This window comes from Stegodyphus dumicola, chromosome 5 (assembly GCF_044657685.1).
Source record: "Stegodyphus dumicola isolate Sdum_Otavi_A_Nest chromosome 5, ASM4465768v1".
Lineage (NCBI taxonomy): Eukaryota > Metazoa > Arthropoda > Arachnida > Araneae > Eresidae > Stegodyphus > Stegodyphus dumicola.
This window is the reverse complement of record NC_140772.1, coordinates 96,245,246-96,267,984: the sequence shown is the minus strand read 5'-3', so window position 1 is coordinate 96,267,984 and position 22,739 is coordinate 96,245,246. Positions and strand designations below refer to the sequence as shown.

General features: G+C 31.0%; 1 protein-coding gene across 3 annotated transcripts in view; it reads left to right on the top strand.

Moving 5' to 3' along the window:
* The window catches only part of LOC118197664 (cell adhesion molecule Dscam1-like), a 927,954-nt gene that overhangs the window by 321,288 nt on the left and 583,927 nt on the right, over nt 1-22,739 (top strand). For all 3 annotated transcript variants that reach the window (XM_085816877.1, XM_085816876.1, XM_085816875.1), the window contains exon 3: nt 1,778-1,942. In XM_085816877.1, coding sequence (XP_085673003.1) covers nt 1,778-1,942 — 165 coding nt within the window. The remainder of the gene's footprint in view (nt 1-1,777; nt 1,943-22,739) is intronic.

Sequence of the window (22,739 nt, the reverse complement as noted above, 5' to 3'; positions counted from 1 at the left end):
ATTAATTTTTTATTATTCAGTTTACTTTCTAAATATTATGTGAAGAAAGAGATTGATTTTAAATTTATCTCCGTAGATTTCGAATGCACTTCTTTTAAAAAAGACTTCGGCTCATATTTATCTATTTAATAGCAGTATGGCTCAGTGGCAAAATTAAAGTAACAGACTAACTATGTGCACAATAGTAATTGGATTATTATAACGCAATTTATAAAGTTATCAGCAGAATCAAGTTACTATACAATTATGCGACTATAAATTTATTACAATTAACTATACACATTTTCGGAGACCATGCAGCTCTGTTTAATCTCTCAATTTTACTTTTTAATCTAACTTAAAAGATATATAAAGGGAAACAGAACATACTGCTATGTAATGTATTAAAAGATAACAGGATGATCAGCTTAAGTTATAAATTAAATATTATACATTTTTTAACGGCGTATTATTGAATTATAATTTTATCTGATAGAATGCAAACTATATTATGTATTGCAATGCACTAAGCTAGCTGCTTAGAATATGTCGAAAATGATTGAATTATAGTAACTAAATTGTATTAAAAAATACTATTCAAAATTTAATGGTAACTTAAAAAGAAATTTTATAATTGCTGCGGTAAAAGTGCTCGTATAGCAGAAATTAAAATTGGCATTTAGAAATGCATTTGTTTGTTTTACATGGTTCAGTGTTATAAAGTTATTTTCCTTTATATATGGATAAAAGTAACAGACAGTTAAATTTTAAATTAAATAAAAAAAAGGAACCATAGAATTTGAATAAAACGAATTCGAGAACAGTGACATAGGTACTTCTTTTTACAGCAGAATTTTTTGGCAAGAGATCACAGCAGCACAGCTCCATCTGTCAAAAAACAGTAACGAAAATTAAAGAAGCAGAGCGATTAGTATTTTTAAAGCATTAGGAAAAAATGGATTAGAATTAATGTCATTAACTTAAGAAGATATGTCTTTGTGATTATAAAATAAATTTCAGTTCCTTTTCGCCTTTACGATCTTAGATTTTTCAAGATGCATTGTTGTTTTCTCAGACAGATGGCTCTTCATTCGTTTCAGCTTTCCTCCATACATTTATTTTCATATAAAATGATTGTCGCTTCTCTCATCTCTGCAATTCCTCTAAAAATCCAAAGAGTTTTATTCAAAGCTGAGGCAAATTTAAGGTTGTTTTTTTAATCAAATTTTAAAGTTTGCAATAACGATTTTCTCTTCCAATTGGATTTTGCTAATTTCATTTAAGGGACAGAGGATAAACCTTTAACAAAAGGAAAAACTATTTTCGCTGACTATGTCACACATACATGTCGCCAAGAAACTAATAGCAGTAAAATAAAAAGATTATGAAATAAAATGCAATTAAAAAATTAGATGTTTAAAACTGGAATTACATTCATTAAATATTATTAACAGTTTTGATGCCGTTTAATGGTTAAAAACATTTTATTCATTAGTTTAAAAAACATTTTGAATAATTTTAACCAGAAAAAAATAATAATAAAAATAAATAAATGCATTTAAGAAATAATGGAGGATCTGATGAGGGACAACTGTTATAAGTAGAAGATTTTTTAATAATTTCATTTTTATAACGAAAGGTTCATGTTATTTAATGCAAAATCTGTAGCCCATATTTTACTGAAATTAACGAAAGCTGTGGCTGAAAGTAATGTAAAAAAGTATTGCTTCTATCATTTATTAAATCTGTATTGCATTTCTTGCATTTTTAAAATTCTAATTAAGAATTTCTTTTTCAGTGGTCAACCAACACTATGTCGTTGAAGTATACGATGAATTTGCAACAATTGGAGGTACTGCTATATTAAGGTGCCATGTTGGAGGTTTTATGCAGGAATACGTTTCCTTGATGGCTTGGAAGGAAGAACCAACAGGCAATATCATTCAGCCTTCCACTACGTTAGGTAAATTTTTTTAATTTTCTTTTTCCTTCGGCTTTTGATTCAAGCTTTGATGGTACAAAATACCTAGCTCGGTAATATTTATATTTAATCTCAACTTATTTGAGCTATGGATTTTGTATTCGACGGAACAAAATCGTAAAGATGGCATTACAAAGCAAATTCTTTAAAATGTAAAAAAGCAGAATGTGTAAATTTTATGAATTAGGTATAGTCAAATTCATGAATACATCTAACTTCGTCTAGGTTGTAGGGAAATAACTCAGAATATTTTTGCAAGAAATGCATAAGAAATAATGTTTGTTGCTAAATAGTGCTAAGTTATATCACTTCTCATTAAATACAAGAGAATGGTGTAGCTATTCGGGATTGACTACGCTGTCAACAAACATTTAAATTTCATTGCTACAAAATAACGTTAATCGGAGCAGTGCAATTTGTTGCGATGGATTTTAAGCTTAATGTGAAGGGCTTTCTTTCGGTCAAAAAAAAGCTTTCATGTATCGTTGCAGGTTGCATTTCTGCGACTATAAAAAATTGAAATAGGTAGAGCCTATTTCCAAAAATATAAAAATCTCTCACATCAGCCTATAAATTGATTTTCTTTTTAAGAAGTGAGGTAGTATTTGTAAGAACCTGTATTCACAACTGAGTGTTGTTGCAGTTAAGCGGTTAGTACGTCCAGTTAACAAGTGGTAGATCTGCGGTTCTAATGCCAATGAGGTCATATATAATACTTATAATTTCCTGCTTTAAAACAACCTACATATTCTTCGGATCGATACACGAAGATCTATATTGACTGTCATTTTTGTACGCCGTCACGTCCATATTAACTTCAGGAATGGCATCCTTGAAAAGCTGTCTAGCTATTAGGTTTTTCTGAAACTAGGATTTTAGCAGTTACAAATGGTAAATCTAAAAATGATTGCATGATGTGTTGAAATAAAATTACTTTTCAAACTTAATATATATATGGCTTACAATGTGTACTTTTTTATTGTGGAGTATTATTAATGTATATTTCAATAAAAGTATCAATAATAAAAATATTTTTCAAAAGCGTATCAACGGGACTGTGGGCATTCAAATCTCCATTTCATTTTCCGTGTCTGGAAATGTTCCAATTCTCTTTTTTGTCTATTACAATACAATCCTCGACTTACGTAAGACATAAAGTCCAATACAACAAATGCAATGTAGAAAATTGCATTTATTTCAAACGCTTTTTGCGCAGTGTCGCGATGCATAACTTGCACTTCTCCTTACTTATCTTGTTATCTCATTGCTACTTATTTTGTATATCTACGTGCTAAAAGCTTGTCATTGCAGTGTTTTCTCGACTTAAACCTTAATATCGCGGTGCAACAGTGAATGCTAGAATTGTTGGCTATATTACCGATGCATAGACATAAGAGATAGTGTCTATATAATGCCTATGCAAAACTGCAGCAGTAATTTCTTAAATTGTCCATAACTTCTTGAACTGCATACACTGTGCTAGCTTTTAGATATTCTATGGTTTTCGTATTAATCCCATGTTTCCTTTTTCTTCAGTTAGCTTCTAAGAATTTATCGCACTTCCTTGTGCGTGCTTTTGCATAAATAGTTAGTACGCCCGGCTAGCAGTAGAGAGATCTGCGGTTTGAATTCCGGCAAAGATACAGATTTTTTTCTCACATTTGCTGGTCCGAAGATCTGAATGGCATTCATAATGATAAATTTGCCTTTTATATTTTGTGGTAAACATTGTCCTATATTCAATAAGCAAGTTAGTTCCTTCATATTATACAAATAATTATTTTTTTACGTTAGTATTTTCTGAATTTAAGAACACCCAGTAAATTTATAACATTTAAGTTCGGAAATAATAATTTTTCCCTACTTCTACTGCTTTTTTACCGAAAGTTCATTTTCTGTTTCTCAATTAGACGGAGAAATCAGAGAGTCTTTTCAAAAATAGAAGGCAGTAAAAAAAAAAAAAAATTAACTATGATTGAAAACTGAAAACTCTGGAAGTCCGATGATATGGCATACCAGAGATTTCCTGGATAACAAGATGATCAGCACTTTCGCTTTCTTTACAAGAGTCTAGCTCTCTAGCATTTGGCAAAATTATTCGTTAAACTTTCTTGAAACATTATGTTCTTTAACTGTTTTCAAGCAGCGGAAACCGCAAGAATTCCGTTTCTATTAAAGGATTTTCCATTCCCCTAATACTCTAACCGTAATTTAATAAATTTTGCTTAAAGAACGCCTACTTTTGCACTTAAAGTTCTGAATATGACATTTTTTGCTTAAATTGAATTCAAATCCATCTAATATGAGTTGTTTGATACGAATTCGGAGGTCATAGTACAGTACAGGAGTAGAGACATTAGGCTACTTCGAAGCAGGAGACATGGAAAATTCGATATCTTCGGCGGGACTCGAACCTCGGACTTCTAGAATACGCCCTGAGCGTGCTGGCTATTAAACCACGAAGGCATGCTAAGAAGGCGGGCGATATACCTTGTATACTCTCCATTTCAAAGGGCGAATGGGGATTAGGGAACCGTATCGCCAAATTCTGGTGGTGCAGAATCACCATCCGCCAACATTTTTAATTCGGGCGCCACTGTAGAGACATTAGGCTACTTCGAAGCAGGAGACATGAGAAATGTGCGATGCTCTCGTCTGGACTCGAGTCTCTCGAATATGCGCCGAGCGTGCTGGCCATTACAACACGAAGGCATGCTAAGAAGGCGGGAGAAATACCTTATATAGGTGTTCCGTAGTGAGAAGCCTAAAGTGGCTAAGAAATTCTTGGACATACGAGGTTACAAGAGGAATGTCCATAAGATGCCCATGCGTTTTAAAATTAGTTTAATACCTTTTTTAATTACATCTAAACGCTAAATAATACAACTTACTTTGGGGCAAAACAGCCGCTGAGTATCTCCGAATAGTACTACTAAATCAGTGGTTCTCAACTTTTTTACTCCCCTGCACCCTTTTCACCATTGTTTGAAAATCATTCTCTCTCTTTCCTTCCCAAAACTGGACATATGCTATATAAATTCACTCAAATTTAGATTCTTTTTAACTTTTTTATAAATTTAACACACACACACACAAATATATATATATATATATATATATATTCTAATACAAAAATTTGAAAAAAAAAACCTTTATTTTGTATTTATAAATTGTAACTAAATACTTAATAGGTAAATAAAAGACTAACCTTCAGAATAAATATAATAATAAAAATTAATAAAATACTTTTATTTATTTGGTTAACTAACTAAATGAATAAAAGACTAACCGCATGCCCCCCGAAGCTATGAAATTCCCATATGATTAAGAACTCCTGTTATAAATCATACATTAGTAGAATCCTTGAACGGAGATACTCGTGCCAGATTTTCTAATGCACCGAACTATCGGATATATTTAATTGCGGTGCTCAATCTGAATATATCAGGAATCAAAAGAAATACGATTGAGAAAATGCTATTTAACAGGTACTTTGTAATTTTAATTATAAATTAGAATGGCAAGTTAAAGATCAGTTTCAAATTCATATTGAAAATTTCGCATGTAATTATATTACACTCCACTTCATAAGCCAAGAAAGAATACAAAACAATAATTTACGTCCTGAATTATGCAAAAATTACTTACATTTTAGAGATAGGTTTGTTTAAATTCTGATAAATATATCTAACAATTTACAGAAACCTTTTAGAAATTTAATATAAGTCAGGAAATCAGGACGGAGTTTTTAATCCTATCTGATATTATTGCTTTTAGCGCATACGAAACTCAAAGTCTTTAAAGTACCACCTGAAACTTTTCGGAATATCTGATAATTACTGAAGAAGGGAGAAAAGTGGAAATGTTGGTGAAATCTCTTTACCAGCGCTGTTGCTTTAATGCAAGAGAACATTTAGAAAATGGAAATGAAATCCCTAAAGGAAGGGAACAACTTGCAGCAATTATTCTCTGACGTAATTGGGTTAAAGTGGCGACCTTGTAGGTTTTTAAGGCAGCAATTAGGAAAAGCGTATGCTTTATTATTCAGATAGTTACACCATACATTCTAATTCTGAAGATCCCTGTCTTCCTTTCGAGTGATAATCCAATTATCTAACATTGTAATTTTAACAGATTTGGTAAACGAGTGAAATGTACAAACTGAGTTGCACTTATTATGGGACAGTCCTAATTGATCTTGTTTTCTAACTTTTGCCAGAGGCAAAATTTCTCTTACTCGAAATTTAAAGACACAAAAGGCAATAAATTTCTTTCTTTTGTCCAAATAGTACGTAAGATTTCAAACTGAGTCATTTATGAACTTTATAACATTAAAAAACATGGATATTTACCATTCTTATTTCTTTAAATGCGTATTGTTTGAGATCTGCTTAAAATTTACTCAAATATCACAAAAGGTAGTTTAACGGAAACTAATTAGTTTAGCATATGCAAGAAACATGTTTGAAATAATGTAGAAAAATAATTCGATGTATATTTCTGAACGTGATAACAATGTAACCAAATTTAAAAATTAAAAAATTGGCCTCCATCTATAAAAAAAATTTAAATGAAAATAAAATGTTTAAAAATTTTGTAATTATTTAGGCATTTGTATAAAAATGTTATAATATGAAATCATTTCAAATGTATTTAATTTGAATTTGATGAACGGGTAAAAATTATTTATTACTGGTCATACACAGAGGATAGTCAATAAAAATGGACCAATCGAATTTGTCTTCGTTTCCAGTTACCATAGAACTGAAAATAACGATACGAGATCGGATATAAGAGCGACCAGCTCAGGTGACACATAGACGCATCAAGATAATCATTTAATCTTCATCAACTCTTAGTGTGCTTTCTCTGGGTTTGCTTACTTGATTTCTCTGTTCTGTGGATTTTGTATGAATGTGTTTGTAGTTTCCGATGTCAAGTCGGCCAAGATTTTCTCGAATAAAATTCCCTGCATGAGCAACTTAAGATTTCAACTAAATGTGGAGTATAAACGACTAACCAAGTCCTCGACCCAGGGTGTAAACAAGGATTGTGTTACCATGCTGTCTTGTTACGATTCTGTCTCCTGCGATCATGGACTGGATAATCTAGAGGAATTTTATTACTTACTTTTTCTTTAGTCTCACATTTGCCTTAACCTAATAACTTTTAAACCATATAATTTGTAAATTTTAATAGAATTTCCATTGGTTGACCTGCAGGTATCAAAGCTGTATTGTTTTCCCAGCCATGTATACCGAATCGTGTCTGATGTTGTTTCTGAAATCGCATCAATTTATCATTTTGTTACGCCTTCCTAAGATTTTCAAAAAACTGCGTCGGACAATTGTAAAAAGCCTTAAATTCTGCAAACAACAGCAGAAACTGAGCACTCTAATCCACAGTGGTTATTTTTAAGTGAAATGGTTTGTTAAATATGATAAAATCGTTACTACTTGGCATCAAAGCAGCTTGCATGTCAAGGTTCTTTTCGCTGTACCTACAATCAAAATAGAGACATATTGTATTAAAAACTAAGAATTCGGTATAAAAACTAAGAAAAATTATTTAATGTAAGGCGAAATAATTTGAAAATAAGACTAAGTGTTGGCAACCGAAGGGGTATAATTGCTGAGGACTCCGGAACTAGTTATATCGGCAAATTCATAGATTTTCCTATGTGTGAAGTAAATAACATCCAGTTCCAACTTAGGAAGTTATTAAAGACTTATTTCTCTAAACAGAGATAAACTTTGTCTTCATTTCTTCACCTCTCATCCTCAGAACCTTCCTTCCCCAAAAAATAGACGGTTTTACTGAATTTCTATTGTTTGTATTGACTGGAACATACTAAAAAGAAGATTGTGTTTTGCAAATCCTTCCCGAAGATAACTTTTCAAACAGGTGATTACGCATAAACCACTTCCGAAGGAATTCTTTAACTTCGGTTTATTCTTTTATCTTCAGTAGTTCTTCTTTCTTATTCTTTTTAGATTTTTATCTGCAACATCATGAAAGTCAGAAATATCTTTAGCAATGTAATTCTCTCTGACTTTAACGTCACATGACTATGCGCATGCTCATTCTGCTATTACCTTTTTATATTTTTGGTACCAGGTCCACCAGTGACGAAATGAATGAAATTACTAAAGTGCAGTAGCTCAACCCGGGTTCACATTGCGGCGTACGGATACTGTATAGATGTTTTCACCATTCGCAACGCAAATAACCTTATAAAATCTTCCTTAAATAACTGCCTCCCTGTAGGCCTCATATACTCTACATATGCTTTGGTATATTTAATTAAATAAATCATTTTTAGTAGCCATTGCAACTAGTGTTTTATCTTATTTTACGTAGTGTTATAAAGATGAATAATTTATAATTAGGTCAATCAAGGCAGAATTCCTAAAATGCTTGCAAGTATCATTGGGTTCTATCTTCAAAGGTTGAAAGGTTTTGTTGCAAGTTAATTTCGTATATATCTTCGCGTGTAGCTTAAATACGACCCACTGTCTCTCAGGGTACTCTCCACGAAGAAACCCTTTTTCATCAGCAGAACACTTAGTGTATTTTCCATAATCATAAATTCCAATCCAGCCTTTTCGTTACAGTATTCAATAATATAAACCTAACTTCCAATTAAATTGACAAGAAATACCAATAATGGAGGAAAACATACTTGATTGGAGATTTTGCTTAAAGCTTAAGAATTCGAGACACTGCTATCTCAAAACTGCAAATTTTTACTTCAGAGGTTTAGACTAATAATGTGCGACTACTTCTCACTTGTAAATGTTTACGAATAGGTAGACTCCCGATTAACTGGAGTAATACCGGATAGGCCACTGCTAACCACAAGTCACAATTAATCCTACAGCAATTTAAATATAACACAGGAAAGAGAAATGAACCACATTACAATTAATATCAGCATACTATTAAGAATTTAGCAACAATTACAAGTAGTTTAAATTATAAAAAAAATCTTTATTTGTGTAAGTAGTATACGTCAGCATTCAAAACAAGATGAACGCATTCAAAACTGAAGGAACGGCGTTTTTGTTTATAATCTTGCGTTTTAACTGAAGTTAATTGGAAGCAGAAGATTAATGACTGAATAGTTAAATTATTTTTAGTATTTATCAATTTAACTTTCAGATAATTGATCAGTGTTTGTATCGGATAAGTATTCAAGATTATATCGGATAAATTTATATATTGATATGAATAATAGAATTTCCTAAATACTATGTCGTCATCTGCTATCACTGCTCGTTCTACTAACTCTCCTAGAAATCGCGCTTTATTCTAGTATTTTGTAAAACTAGTTTTTCTATCTTTCTGCAGTAAACAGATGTTAGCTTTATTTACACAAGATCCGGTTAATTTGCGGCACAGTTAGTTCGACCTCGGTTAATCGGGAGTTGACTGTAAATAAAAAGGGTTTTCTAAAATATTTTTCATTCGATAAATTAATAAAATATATTTTAATTCAAATCGACATGTGCTTAACCAGTAGATTTTTTTCTAAAACACGCACTTTTTATTTATTTAATTTACGTACTTCTTAAAATGCAACTATTCTCACGTAGAAGACTCAACATAAATGATGACTTAAGTAAGAAGTGTGTACGTAGAATTTTAAATGCATCGTAACATCTTTACTATCCAAAGCTTATCTCTCCAAATATGCATTAAATTAATTTACTATTTCTCAGTTTAAATATATATTTAAGTTTAATATATATATTTATATACTTTACCTCAAACTTGACTTATAAATCATCTGCTTATCTTTCTTGTAGAATATTTTGAACGCAACAAATTCATACTTGTGGGGCTTTCTGGAGTTAAGTTCTTTATCTTTCTGCAAAATTGATTTAAAAACGCAAATTATTTTACATGCGCACCGTTACGTTCAATCCAGTGTGATATTAAGGGGAAAAATATGGATGCTGATGTTACCGGTTGCTTTAAACTGCTATTTTTAGGCATAAGAAATAGCAGTAAGAAAAAGAGGCTCATAATAAAAGCATGCCGTACTTAAAGACTGCAATGAATTGTAGAACGCTGAGCGATGAAATACCCATTACACATAAAAGAGAAAATTTAGTTATTAAGAAAATTAGAATTGTAAATTTACTGAAATATTAAAATTTGATATTCTAATTTAATCATGACCGTATTTTATTATTTCTACTCTTTTTATGCTTCATGAATTGCATTAAAACGTATAAAGCGACAAAATGACAGCTTAGTAATAAGCTTAGAATCTGAAACGAAGCTGCAATCCTTTGCTTGCAAAGTAATTTTATAACATTATATTTAAACCATTAAATGCTGAATTACTTCAATTATCAAGATGTAGCTACTAAATTTTTATTTATTTCGCAGCAACGAAAATCATCTCATTCAAAAACTTTTACCAGAAAATATATTGATATTTCATTTTACTTTATTTGTTTTACATTTGAACGTTCTTCCGACAGCATGCTTCCATCTGTTATAAAAGATTAGAAGCGTTTTGAACAAAGAAAATGAAAAAGTAAATTTAATAATATACTACACGGCGTTACTTAACTTCTTTCGCGATGCGTCTTTAAAGATGAACATTAATCTAAAAGAAAAGAAACACAACGGATTTAAATTACTGCCTTTCTTCAGTCTACTTTAGATAATTTTAGAAATTGCTTGTAAGTAATGATACTCTAGGTTTGCGGGCAAATAATAATTACAGCATTTTTTTTTAATTTGCAAATTTTCAGTAGTGTTCCCTTATAAATTTATCCTTTCAAGTAATAATCCATACACGTAAAGATTATAAACAAGCTAAAATTGAAAGCCAATGCTGGATGTGGTCCGCTTTCAATAAAGTCAAATTTTAAAATACTAATTAAAATTTCGGTGCTTAAATATTTGAATGGATATGTGCTTTATCAGTTTTCATCTGAATGCAGTTTTAAGTATAAATATAAAGTTATGCGTCTAAAACACTTCCTCTCAAAAGGTATTTTATATGTTTTATGACTAATCTAGAAGTGTGTAATTTTTATTAGCCCAGAAGGGGCTTTTAGTCTCGAATTAGGATTTTGCGTCGAACCGTTACAAATGTATTTCACTTATGACGTCTTTTGCCTTTCGGCAAAATGTAACATCTTTTATCTTTCAAACTGAATTTGTCTGTTGTGGATTAAAAAACTAAACTATTTGAAAGCAATAGATGCAGACCCGAAGAATGCTTGGTTCTTGCTTTTGAATCGAATTGGTTTAAGGAATAATAATGCATTTAATTCATGATCTATATAATTAAAAATGTTATTCCGCATTTTCACAGAATGACGTTAGATTTTTTTTTACTATTTACTTTAGATTTTGCAAAATGTTAATTAATTTTTGATTAAAAGCTCGACGATTTGAAATCGATCAGTGGAAACACTATACCAAATAAAACATTTTTATCTCCGCGTAAGACTACCTAACGAAGATGCGTTGTTTTTAATTATTTTGTGATTTTGCTTTTAAATTGAATTTTGAATGGCATAAATGTGAAAAACGTGATATTTAATAAATCAATTTAACACCCTAAACGTTAAGAATAAAAGGTAAAAAAGATTTTGTAAGCTCTCATAGAACTAAGGAAACAGAACATTGTTATGACGAACTAAGACAAGACAGAACAAAATTTTAAAAAATAAAAATATTTTTACCAAACCTTAACACCATATCCGGAATTCTAAACATATGCTGCTATGCTTCTTTTAATTTTTTTTATTATTATTTTGCTGTTAAATTGTATATATTAAAATATCTTAACAGACTCTTTTGGGTTCCCATTATAATCTTAAACGTTTCAGATATTTTTATTCTCTTTTTATACATCTTAATGATTAATATATTTATTTACTGAAATGTAGATGAAAGCCATAGATAAAAATATCTCTTCTTTCTTCCCAAAAGCGAAACAAGCAAAGAAAGACCGCATTTGTCGGCGTATAAGACGGGCTGACTTGTAAGACGCACCCATTTTTTATACACATTTTTGAAGGATAAAACTTTATTACTGATCATTATAATAAATGTACAGTATTTTAAATATAAAGTAATGCGTTCCGCAAATACCCAGTCTATCTGGGAAAGATCACCTTTTAATCTTCTTCGTCAAAACCTAGACACTCATCTCCAAAGCTAAAAGAAGGGGCACTTGAAGGCTCTTCTAAATTAGCATCTGAGTCCTCATACAACAAATTGTCCTATGTACCATCCAGTACTAATGCTACACTTCTGAAATGATTTAACCACTGCCTCTGTTTTCATAGCATCCCATAAAGCTTTGACCCATTCACAGTGAGTCAAAGCTTGGTGAAATGCAACAGAAATGAATGTCATAATGCTTATATATTCCAATATTTTTTTTTTACTTTTTTGTACCAATTAAAGAAAGCATTATCATCGGGTATTATATTTCAAGGGAATATAGAATCGTAGATCCGTACTGAAGAGGAAGAAATGTTAGGGCTCTTCCTTCTTCCTGATGGTGTAACCTAAAAATTTGAAGACTGCATGAAGCTGCTCCACTTCTCCTTAAATGGTTTTTAAGTAGAGGACAATCTAAAAGCTCTAGTAACTGTTGAAGGCCATACCGTTTCTTGTTTCTGTTTTACATTAAATTAAAGTAGTTTATTGATCTCCTAAAGATGCTAGTATCTAATGTATGAATAGAAATTAAAAAATGTTTGGAATTTTTTGAGTTTACAAACATTTTCTAAAACGGTTAATTCTTTAACATATTTGAAATAGAAAAATACGCTTTGTAAAAACTGTCAGAAATTAATTCTACCGGGAAAAATATAAAAAGGGAAATCTAACTTGATTTCGAAAGGTTATCCTATGCAGTCAACTTGCATATTTATATCTGCAGATTTTTGAAAAAAAATATTTTAGTATTTTAGAGTACATTAGACTCAAACATATGTTATTTCTGATTTTTCTTATAAAACAACAGTTTTAAGAAATTTCTGTTAACAAGTAATAATTTTGTTAAATCATGGTAATAAGCAATCTTATTTTTTGCTAGAGAATATAAGAATCCCTGTTAATATAATGGATACCTAAATCTTTTAACTTGCGGTAAAACTGTCAGATGATTGTTAACCAATCCTCCATATATTTTTGTAAGTCATAAAAATTTATTAGGAACTTTGATTAAAAGGAACTATTAGAAAAAAGGAATAACGCGAAGAACTATGTGCTTAATTTAATAAATCTGGCCAAGCATACCGAATTTAAAGAAATATGGCCATTGAAACTGGCCCAAGAATATGGATTTAATTAGGAAATAAATTTCATAATGGAACAGAAATGGATATCATAATGCTTGTATAGTATTATTGGATATAGGAAGCGAGCACGACGAAACAGCGACCAAGCATCACAGAATTTCAAGCTGGAAGTGGTGCATTTATCCAATTTGGCAGGCTATTAAGAGAAAAGTTTTGGTTTAGGCTAGAAAAGTTTCAGTTCCCGAGAGTTACGTCGTCAGCATAACGCAGGCCATGCAAAATGAAATGATCTAGAAATGACACAATCCAAAGAAGGTATTAAGATATTTGGAATACAGAGGGAGAACTAAGAGTTTAAATTAAAATATAATTTTGATTTGCATATTTTTTATCTTGCAAATTTCACATATGCCCTCATTTACCTGGATTATAAATCCTTATCAGTCCTTAATTTTCACAATCGTTGGTCGTAGTCGTAGATTTCCAACTACAGAAGAGTCACATATTCATGTTTTCGCAATATCAAATTAAAAAAAAAATCGAAAAATAGTGAAATCTAACTTTTAATGCGGTATACCAGTTTCTATACTTATATTTTTGAAAATACTCGTTATGAAAAAAAGTTAAAAGAACTCCCGTACGACCAAAACTGACCGCGATATTTAACTCTGCAGTTTTAGATGTCATTTTCCACTTATCTCCAGGCATCGATTAACTATTTTATAATAATTGGAGTAAATAGGTTTAAATGACGGTGTCAAAAATTTGTATAATTTAGTAGACTTCAGAAGGAAGTCACGTGGTGCCCACATATGATTTTCATTTTATTGAGCTCGTGTAAATTTAAAGTTGCTATAAATTTTTCTATGTGTTTGTAATTATTTTCTTGACTTGAAGAATGAAAAAAGATAAAAAAGAAATATAATAAACATAGTTTCAACACTATTTAATTAACGTAAATGCGTCTGTACGTTTATTGACCTTTTCTACTGAAAGCCAAATAATAAGACATCTTACTTAATTAAATAATATGTCATCATTTTCCGAATACATGTCTTTCTATATATATCATTTGGCAAACGCCCAAGTTTTAATAATAGGTCATCCTAATATATCGTTTGGCAAACACAGAGAGAACAGCCATTCATAAAAATGCTGCTATACATTGTTCCTTATTTACTGAACGTGCCATTGCTTAGTCATAGCAAGCGCTTGTCTACGAAATAAAAGTGCTACAGTTTTGCTTAATATTTTGTACATTTTCATTTTACTCGAATAAAAATCAATTCCTTAGTTTCATTTTCTAACAGAAGTAATTTTAAAAATTTCTGAAAGCTTCCAGATTTCGTATTACGCACAAAGAGGCTTTTTCTTTCATTTATACACACACTCACGTTTCGAGAGCATTTGGGCTAACGCCCCTTTGGGTTAAATATATTTAAAACCAGCATATTTTTATAATTTCGATAGACAATCTTACACGCTGGAGATAAAAATGTTTTATTCTGTAAAGTGCTGCCACTACTCTCTTTGAAATCTTTGAGTTTTTTAATAAAAAATTCGTTACAAGTTTTAGAAAGCATGAAACAGACAATAAAACAAATTCCAAATTCGGGCTTCCAGGTGCCCATAGTCGTGTGGCGGACTATGTTATTCAAAATTTGATGACTCTAGGTACCGTCACAGTGCGAGAAATATACATACATTCATGCAGATTCTTCATCATTTAATTTCTTTTAATATAATACAAGGCGATAATATTTGGTAGCAACAGTTAAAAAAATTATTCAGTGCTTTTAGTGATTCGATACAAAATGCAGTTTCGAGACTAATAGCCGTTCTGGGCTAACGCCTCTTTAGGCTAAAAAAAAAAACCTTTGTGGGTTATCTTCAGAGCCTCTTCTTAAGAAGAATTATTTTTTTTATTAATTTGTATATGAAATCTTTATTTATAGAAATAAACTGGATATTTAAAGATATGAAAAAAGTGTTATGGGTGTCTTAAGTTTACAGTCATCAAAAGATTTAAGGTTTGAATTTATTTAATAGAAATTTATTTAAAATAATAATAATTTTAACGGCTTACTTTTCGTTCAATTTAAACCCCATTTTCCAGATTTTTCTGTTTTCCGAACAAGCTATTCTGGATAGTTGCAATTCAGATTTATATGCCTATATGTTATTGAAAAACGTTTTCTGAAGCATTATTGTATCTCCCTTAATCTTTCTCATGTGGCTATTTTAAAGCAGCTGACTACACATTTGATCTAATCAGGGAAAACATAAAACTACTTTATAGAAAAAAAATGTTTTATATATTAAGAACATATAAAACATTTTTTTTTTCTGTAGAGCCCCTACCTCCAGAAGAATACATGTTAAAAAGGTAATGAAAAATCAATGATTACTACCTATATTACACGTGAAAAATGAAATGAATCACGACATTTTTTTTTATAAAAACAAATCTAATTCATATAATTTTTGGTAATAAAATCAATGTAAATTAATAAAAAATGTTAAATTGATTATTTTAAACATTCAATTTTCATATTCGTATTGTATTAAATTCTTTCCAATTTTCATTTTGTCTTAAGAAAGATTTCTAGAAGGCTTGGATGAAATCTTAGGCTTCCCCGAAACACAGACAGAAAAGCTAATTATATCATTATCTATTATCTTCATAAGTATACAGCTAATTACGTTAATAAGTCGCTCATCAATATATCTGTAATTAATTGATTCATGATAAAATAGTTTGTTATTCTTAGATTTGAAACTTTCTCTGAACGTCACTTATATTTTCTATAGATAAAATTTTAATAAATAAAATAGCTTTTCTCAAATATATTACCTATTCATTTCATCATAAGGGATATTCTAGTTTAACATGGTTTAGATCAACGTATTGGGGGTATACACCGGTTATATGATGCGTTAAATTTTGAATATCCATATGCAAGTTCTAGTGAATTTGCAGGTTTTAAATGAAGTCAGTGAATTCAGAATGATATCTTAGTAATCGAATGTGTACACTAATCAAAGCTTTCTAGAAAATCATGATACCCATTAATCATCTTCCATACCTTCTAAAAACAGATCCATAATGTTACTTTTAAGCATTTTTCATAGAACCCATTTAAATCCCCTTTGATCATTTGAAAATAAGAACGGCATGCAGGCCTTTAAATATAAAGAAAAGTATTAGGAAGCGAAAATGTGTATAAATAAAGAAACAAGCTTAAGTGAATTCAACCTTTCAAAAACTGTGCTTTCCATCAAAGCAAAAGCCTGCATTAGGAAGCCTATTAACAAGATATCCATTCAGTGGAAAGGGTTCGTCTTCGCAAGGAATGCATTAAATTGCATTCTGAAAACATTAAGAGAAAAAAAAGTCGAAAAGAGGTATCAAGAGAATACGGATATTGGATTCGCTTTGAGAAATGAAACATTTTTGAAAGCCATTGTGAGAAACACATTAGCCGATGAGACATAACGCATTTGCATATTAAGCTAATATATTTTACATTACAAGAATAATTTTGCATTTGAAGACCATTTTCATCGTTTTATTTTAACTGGAAAGTTAAACTTCTTCACCAGGTTTGATTATCAAAATGGGGCATTTTTTAAGGAACCTGTATGTTAGAGATTAACTAGCATAATTCAGAGTTTATATTTGAAATTATACCCATTATCAGTTTATATGTTTACTACAACATTGCGATATTTCTAAAAGTTGTGATAATTTTTCTTACATTTATCACTGCAAGATTTCGTATTAAACTGAATTTAAGTACACACTCATAAAATATAATTGTAATTATCGTAATTCCAGTTTTCTTGAACTCCAATCCACTAAATGGATTATTTATTGTTGTTCGTGGTAATTTAATACAAAATTTGCTGTCAACTTATTCATACTTTTTTAATTTCATCGTTAATTTAAATAATGCAAAAAAGTGGAACAGTATAGTATGTATTTTTTTAGAAAATTTTGGATTAATTTAAATGACTATGTATGTCATGTTTATTAGATTTCTATGAAAAGTAATTTATTTTAAACCAATTAGCGTACAAAGAATTTTCTACTTCTATCGGGGTATAACTGGAAGAAGTTCGGCTAGTAATTGCAAGGTCAGGAGTCAAATAACGGTTAGCACATAGCTGATATACTCCTGTTTCTAGGCTACTAAAATTTCTAACTGACTAAAATGTGGTGAAGGATAATTTATCATCACCTTGATTTGGCTACTGAACCCCCTTCTCTTCAATCGTCTTTAATCTTTAAGTGGAGAAGGATAAAAGTGATTTTCTCCTTCCTCCATTGTGTCCTTCATTGTTTAATTGGAAGTACGTCTGGTTAGCACTGGAAAGTTCTGGATTTCGAATCCTTGCAAAAGCATTTGCTAAAGCTTTCCTAACTTCCTGTTTTGAAAAAACGCCTAATAGCAAGTATATCATACACAGAACCCCTAATCATAATGTATCATCGTGCAACATATGGCAGGTCTGTAGGTTTTAAGGGGACTCATACACCTTAAAACCCATAAGATGTTCGAATAGGTGACTGTTGCAAGAATTGGAATAACTTATTTATTTTAAAAGCAATTACTACCAACTTTTTACAGCTGACTACATAATATAGCTGCTTTCTGAAATAGCAATCAGAAAGTTTGTGTTGCCACAAATATTATTATAATTTAATCCGCTTTGTGACACCATTTTTCGTCATGTTTCCAACTTGCGCGCACAGTTTAAAACATTCTGTTTCATAATTTAATTCCATATTTAATATGTAGCTTTTATAACATTTGAAAACTACTGTGAACCTAAAATTCTAAAAATTTCATGTTAAATTTTTATCTTATTTTGAGTTGAGTTTATAAAATGTATTTTATTAACAAAATTTGTAATGTTTTCGTCATTAAAATTTTTCAATATTAAAATATTCAACAGATTGTTGGTTCAGTTAGAAAATAGTGCCCATATAAAGAATTTCGTCAAATTTCAAGGATGTACCATTAGCCATTTTTAAAATATCATGCTCGCAAGGTGGAAACATGGCGAAATATTTTGTCACAAAGAGGATTAAATTACAAAAATATTTGTGGCAACACAAACTTTCTCGTTACTAGTTTCCAAAGCAGCTATATTATGTAGTCAGCTGTAAAAAGTTGAAAGTAATTGCTTTTAAAATAAATAAAATATCCCAATTCTTGCAACAGTCACATATTTGAAGATCATAAGGGGTTTAAGGTGTATGAGTCCCCTTAAATAGTATGTCATAACTTATTATACGGTAAATATAAAAGCAGTTATGCACTGCATATAGCCGTACCTTTCACAAGCAATCGCTCAACTTCTTTTCAAAAAAGAAATTAAAAATCGTGGTGGCATTATATGTTTTCTATTTTTATGTGTATTACGCATTTAAGTTTTAGTTTTAAGAAAATAAAATGTAATTTTTTTCTTTTGTTTTGCTTCAAACAAAAATTCTTCGTACGTTCAGGCTCCGAGGAAACATTTTCCACCGAGAAAATTATTTTAATTTCAAGTCTGTGATAGTCATTTTTTTCATAGTTCCGCAATGAGCAGATTTAAGTTTTATAAAGACAAGGCTCAGTTAATCCTCAATTCGGTTAACATGCTTCTGTTTCACCGGGAGGTGAATGTATTTTATATTAAAGAGATTAAATGTTTTATGACGAAGCGGTCTAGTTCTTCTTTCTTGGAAGGGGGAATTACTCTTTTTTTTTTTTTTTTTTTTTTTTTTTTTTCAAGCATAGCTTAATTTTTTAACATTATCCCTTTCACCTAAAACTCCAACCAACCTAGTCTAATTGCAAAGCTTAAATTTGACTTGCTTATCGTATACAAATTAACACTGCTCCTCCCAAAGAGACTAAGTGACTATTTCTTCCTTTTGATAGAAGCTAGGAGTACACTAGCCCTCTGGAACTTTAATTTCAATCGTAAATAATTTTAGTCTGTAGATAAATAGTATTTTCTTTTCGTGTTCTACGAAAGCTTAGGAGACGGAAAGTCTAATCTATACATAAGGATTTCAGATATTGCATGGAAAAAAAATGGCTCAGCCACAATAAAGTAGTTCGACTGTAGCAAACGCAGCCTTGGTTGGCACTCTGCCAAAATACTTCCAATCGTCTAGGCGCGGTATTAATTGCATGGGCGATATTAACTTCGTGGCGAGGGGTCACATGAGGGTCATCTCTTCGCCCGAAAGAGGGAATTTACTACCGAAGAAGGGAAAGTCCCCGTAATAACATGCTTTTCACACCCCTGGGTCATATGAGAAGAAACTAAGATTGGTATTGATTTATTCATTTAAAACCTGACAACCAACCATGTTAGAGGTTTTTCTTTCATAGTTTATGAATTTTACATGAATATAGGATATTCCATCACTTTATTTAAAATATAAGATTATTTAAAATATAAGATCACTAAAAATCATGGAACTACATTTCATAGATAAAAAGTGGCCAATAAATTTTAACCTTATTTGAGCGGAATATATGGAGACTGCGGTTGATTTAGCGAGACATTTGTCAATATTGTAATTGTAACATTTACCAGTATTGTACCGCGACATATGTCAGTACTGCAAGAAGATTTTTCATTTTTTTCTTAAAATAAATTTCGCATTCTTTTTCCCAGCCATTACCAATAATAATGCACAAAAATCAAAACGAAATGTCGCGATTATTTTAAATTATTATAATTAATCAAATAAGTATAATATTCCTGCATTATTGTATAACTAATTGTTAATATATTTCGTTTCGTCCGTTATAATAATGCGCGTACATTTTAAACCCAAAGATAAAATATACACACATATATATGTATATAATTATTAATTATCATAAAATAATAACCTTTGAATATAGTAAAATTATTACAATAGTATAATCAGAATATTGTTATTAGAATTCGTTGCACTGATAATATATTGAAAATTATATAGTAAATTATAGCAATTAATTAATTATAATAAAACTGTTATACGATAAAATTATTTGTTACAATTTATCATAAAATTATGCATATGTAAGATACAAAGGGTGAAGTAAATTTATTAACAAATTAAAAGGTAATTGGAACAAACTGAGAGACCCGAAATAGACCTTTAAATTACTAATTTTTAATTAAAGCACCACCCCTCCAAGTCATCTGCAATTTCCCTGAAGTATCTGCATTGCTGCAAACTTTTACACAATCGCTGGTCAGTATTAAAACAAAGAGTTTCCAAGCTACGGTACTACCCGCAACTGACTACGCATCCTCCTTCCCCACTTCGCCTTCCTGCTGGCGAAATGTCGCTTAGCCTCTGCCAGCTATTCTTCGCTGTTTGAAATGTCCCCGTAAAATCAGATTTTACACATATGTAAAATTATGGGGAGGGTTTAGCACCTGTAGTGTTCCACCAAACACTCGTCATCTAGAAATAAATGAAGTTAAACTACTAAGCTGGTTGTGCTTCTAAAATTCCATCCAGTCATTTACTACAACGCAGTTTCCAGTCGCCTAGGCAGCAATTTTGTCAGACATGATTACACAATGAATTGGTGCATTCCCTAATCGAGTTGTCATCAAATATCAAGTTATCTGCAACGAAATAAACTACCACTCACGCATACGCATAAATATATATATATATATTAAAAATTAAGTTTTGAAAGCACTCGTGTATTTACCAATAAACAAATAAATAAATGCACGAAATTCAATACAGTGTAGTGGAACGATTAAACACAAACACAAATGACGGTCATTATTTCAGCTTAGAATTAAATGTTTGTCTTAATTCTGTGCTCTTTAACCTCCGCAAAAGTAAAGAAAATAAGAACGAAAAAACTGCTACTCCTTCGTGCCCATTCTGCCTAAAATTCATGTCCATCCTCCCTATTTGATGAATAAAATCGCTCCGAATGGCGCATTCTGCTTGCTCTCATGGTCGTGGCTGCGACGATCAAACTATTCAGAAAACGTTTTGCATTTGGGATTTGCAATCAGCTTCGCCGACAGTAAATCTTCAGAAATGCCAACACCAGAATTATGTTGCTTAATATTATGTTATTATAAAACTATAAAGTGCAGCATAATTTAAAAGTCAAATTTTTTTATGTAATATTATTTTATGGATAGTTGAAGTATATATAAAGCTGATGACAGTACGAAGCGGGGGACGGAATTGCTTTAAGGAAGCCACTAATCGCCTTTTATAAATATCTAGGATATTACAATGTGTGTTTTAAATAATATTTTAAGAAATTAAAAATTATGAATATTGAAGTTTCTTAATATATTTTTTTCTTTAATTAATATGCTCTTATAGAGTGTGAGCATAAAAATTTGTGGAGAAGAGTCATTTTATTGTTGTTGCGAACCTTTCTTTAACAATACATAATTTAATTCCTTATACATTTTACGAATACAAGGCTTCCTAGGGATATGAAATCCTGCTTTTAGATACTTTACAGATTTTACGGTTCTTTTTTAAAGTATGATTTTATTGATTATTTCCTTTTACGTACTCATCAATTCCTTTTATATTTTTCAATTCCATTTATATATAAAAAAGAAGGAAGTAATGGGTCCCGATATTTCGTCCCAGGTTCGATATTCGATTCTATGTTGTTCAAGGGACAGACTATACAGGCCATATTTGTTTCTAAGGTTTTACACGTATATAAATAAATACGAGCGAAAAACCTCACTGACCAGTGTACTTTTTAAGTGTAAATATACTTTATAAGCCCACTAATGGCCGTTAAGATGAGATAGTTGAAAACTAGTAATTTAGTCTAGTTTTAAATCCCATATAACAGGTGACGGAGGACGCGGACACCGGTATTTTGGGACGCGGACACCGGTAACAGGTCCGTCACTGTATTTACCTACGTCGGGCTCTTTGCATAAATTATTTCACGTTATTGTCAATGTTGTGCTAGAGGTGCGCTAGAATCGGTACAGTAATATGGTTGTAATTTCATATGGATTAGTGTGTGAACGGGCTGGTTGCATAGCTGTTCAAGTAGATTTTCCCAGCTTAAATGCGATCCAGTTCCCTAAAATCATCCTCCATGAAGGCATCTCTTCCTATAGGCATTCTTTTTCTTAAATATACAAGCAAGTAAATTTTTTTCATTTGAAATTCTGCCATTAAGTATTTTATGCTTTTCAGCATACAGATTACGATTAATTTTCACCGATAATTAGACTATAACATAGTAATATAATATACAAACAAGAAATTAAGTAACACCAATTCTAATGAGATTTAAGAACCACCAGCGGCCAAGTGCTTAAGCCGATGAACACTAGTAGTTTCCAACCTGTGTTCCATTCCAGGCAAACAGGTAGACAGGCTGTATGGACGTTTTCGTGATTTTCCCCATGTGTAACGTATTTGCTATCCTGTTTCCCTTAGAAAATACTTCACCAAGGCGTGCCTTTACCTAGGCAGATAG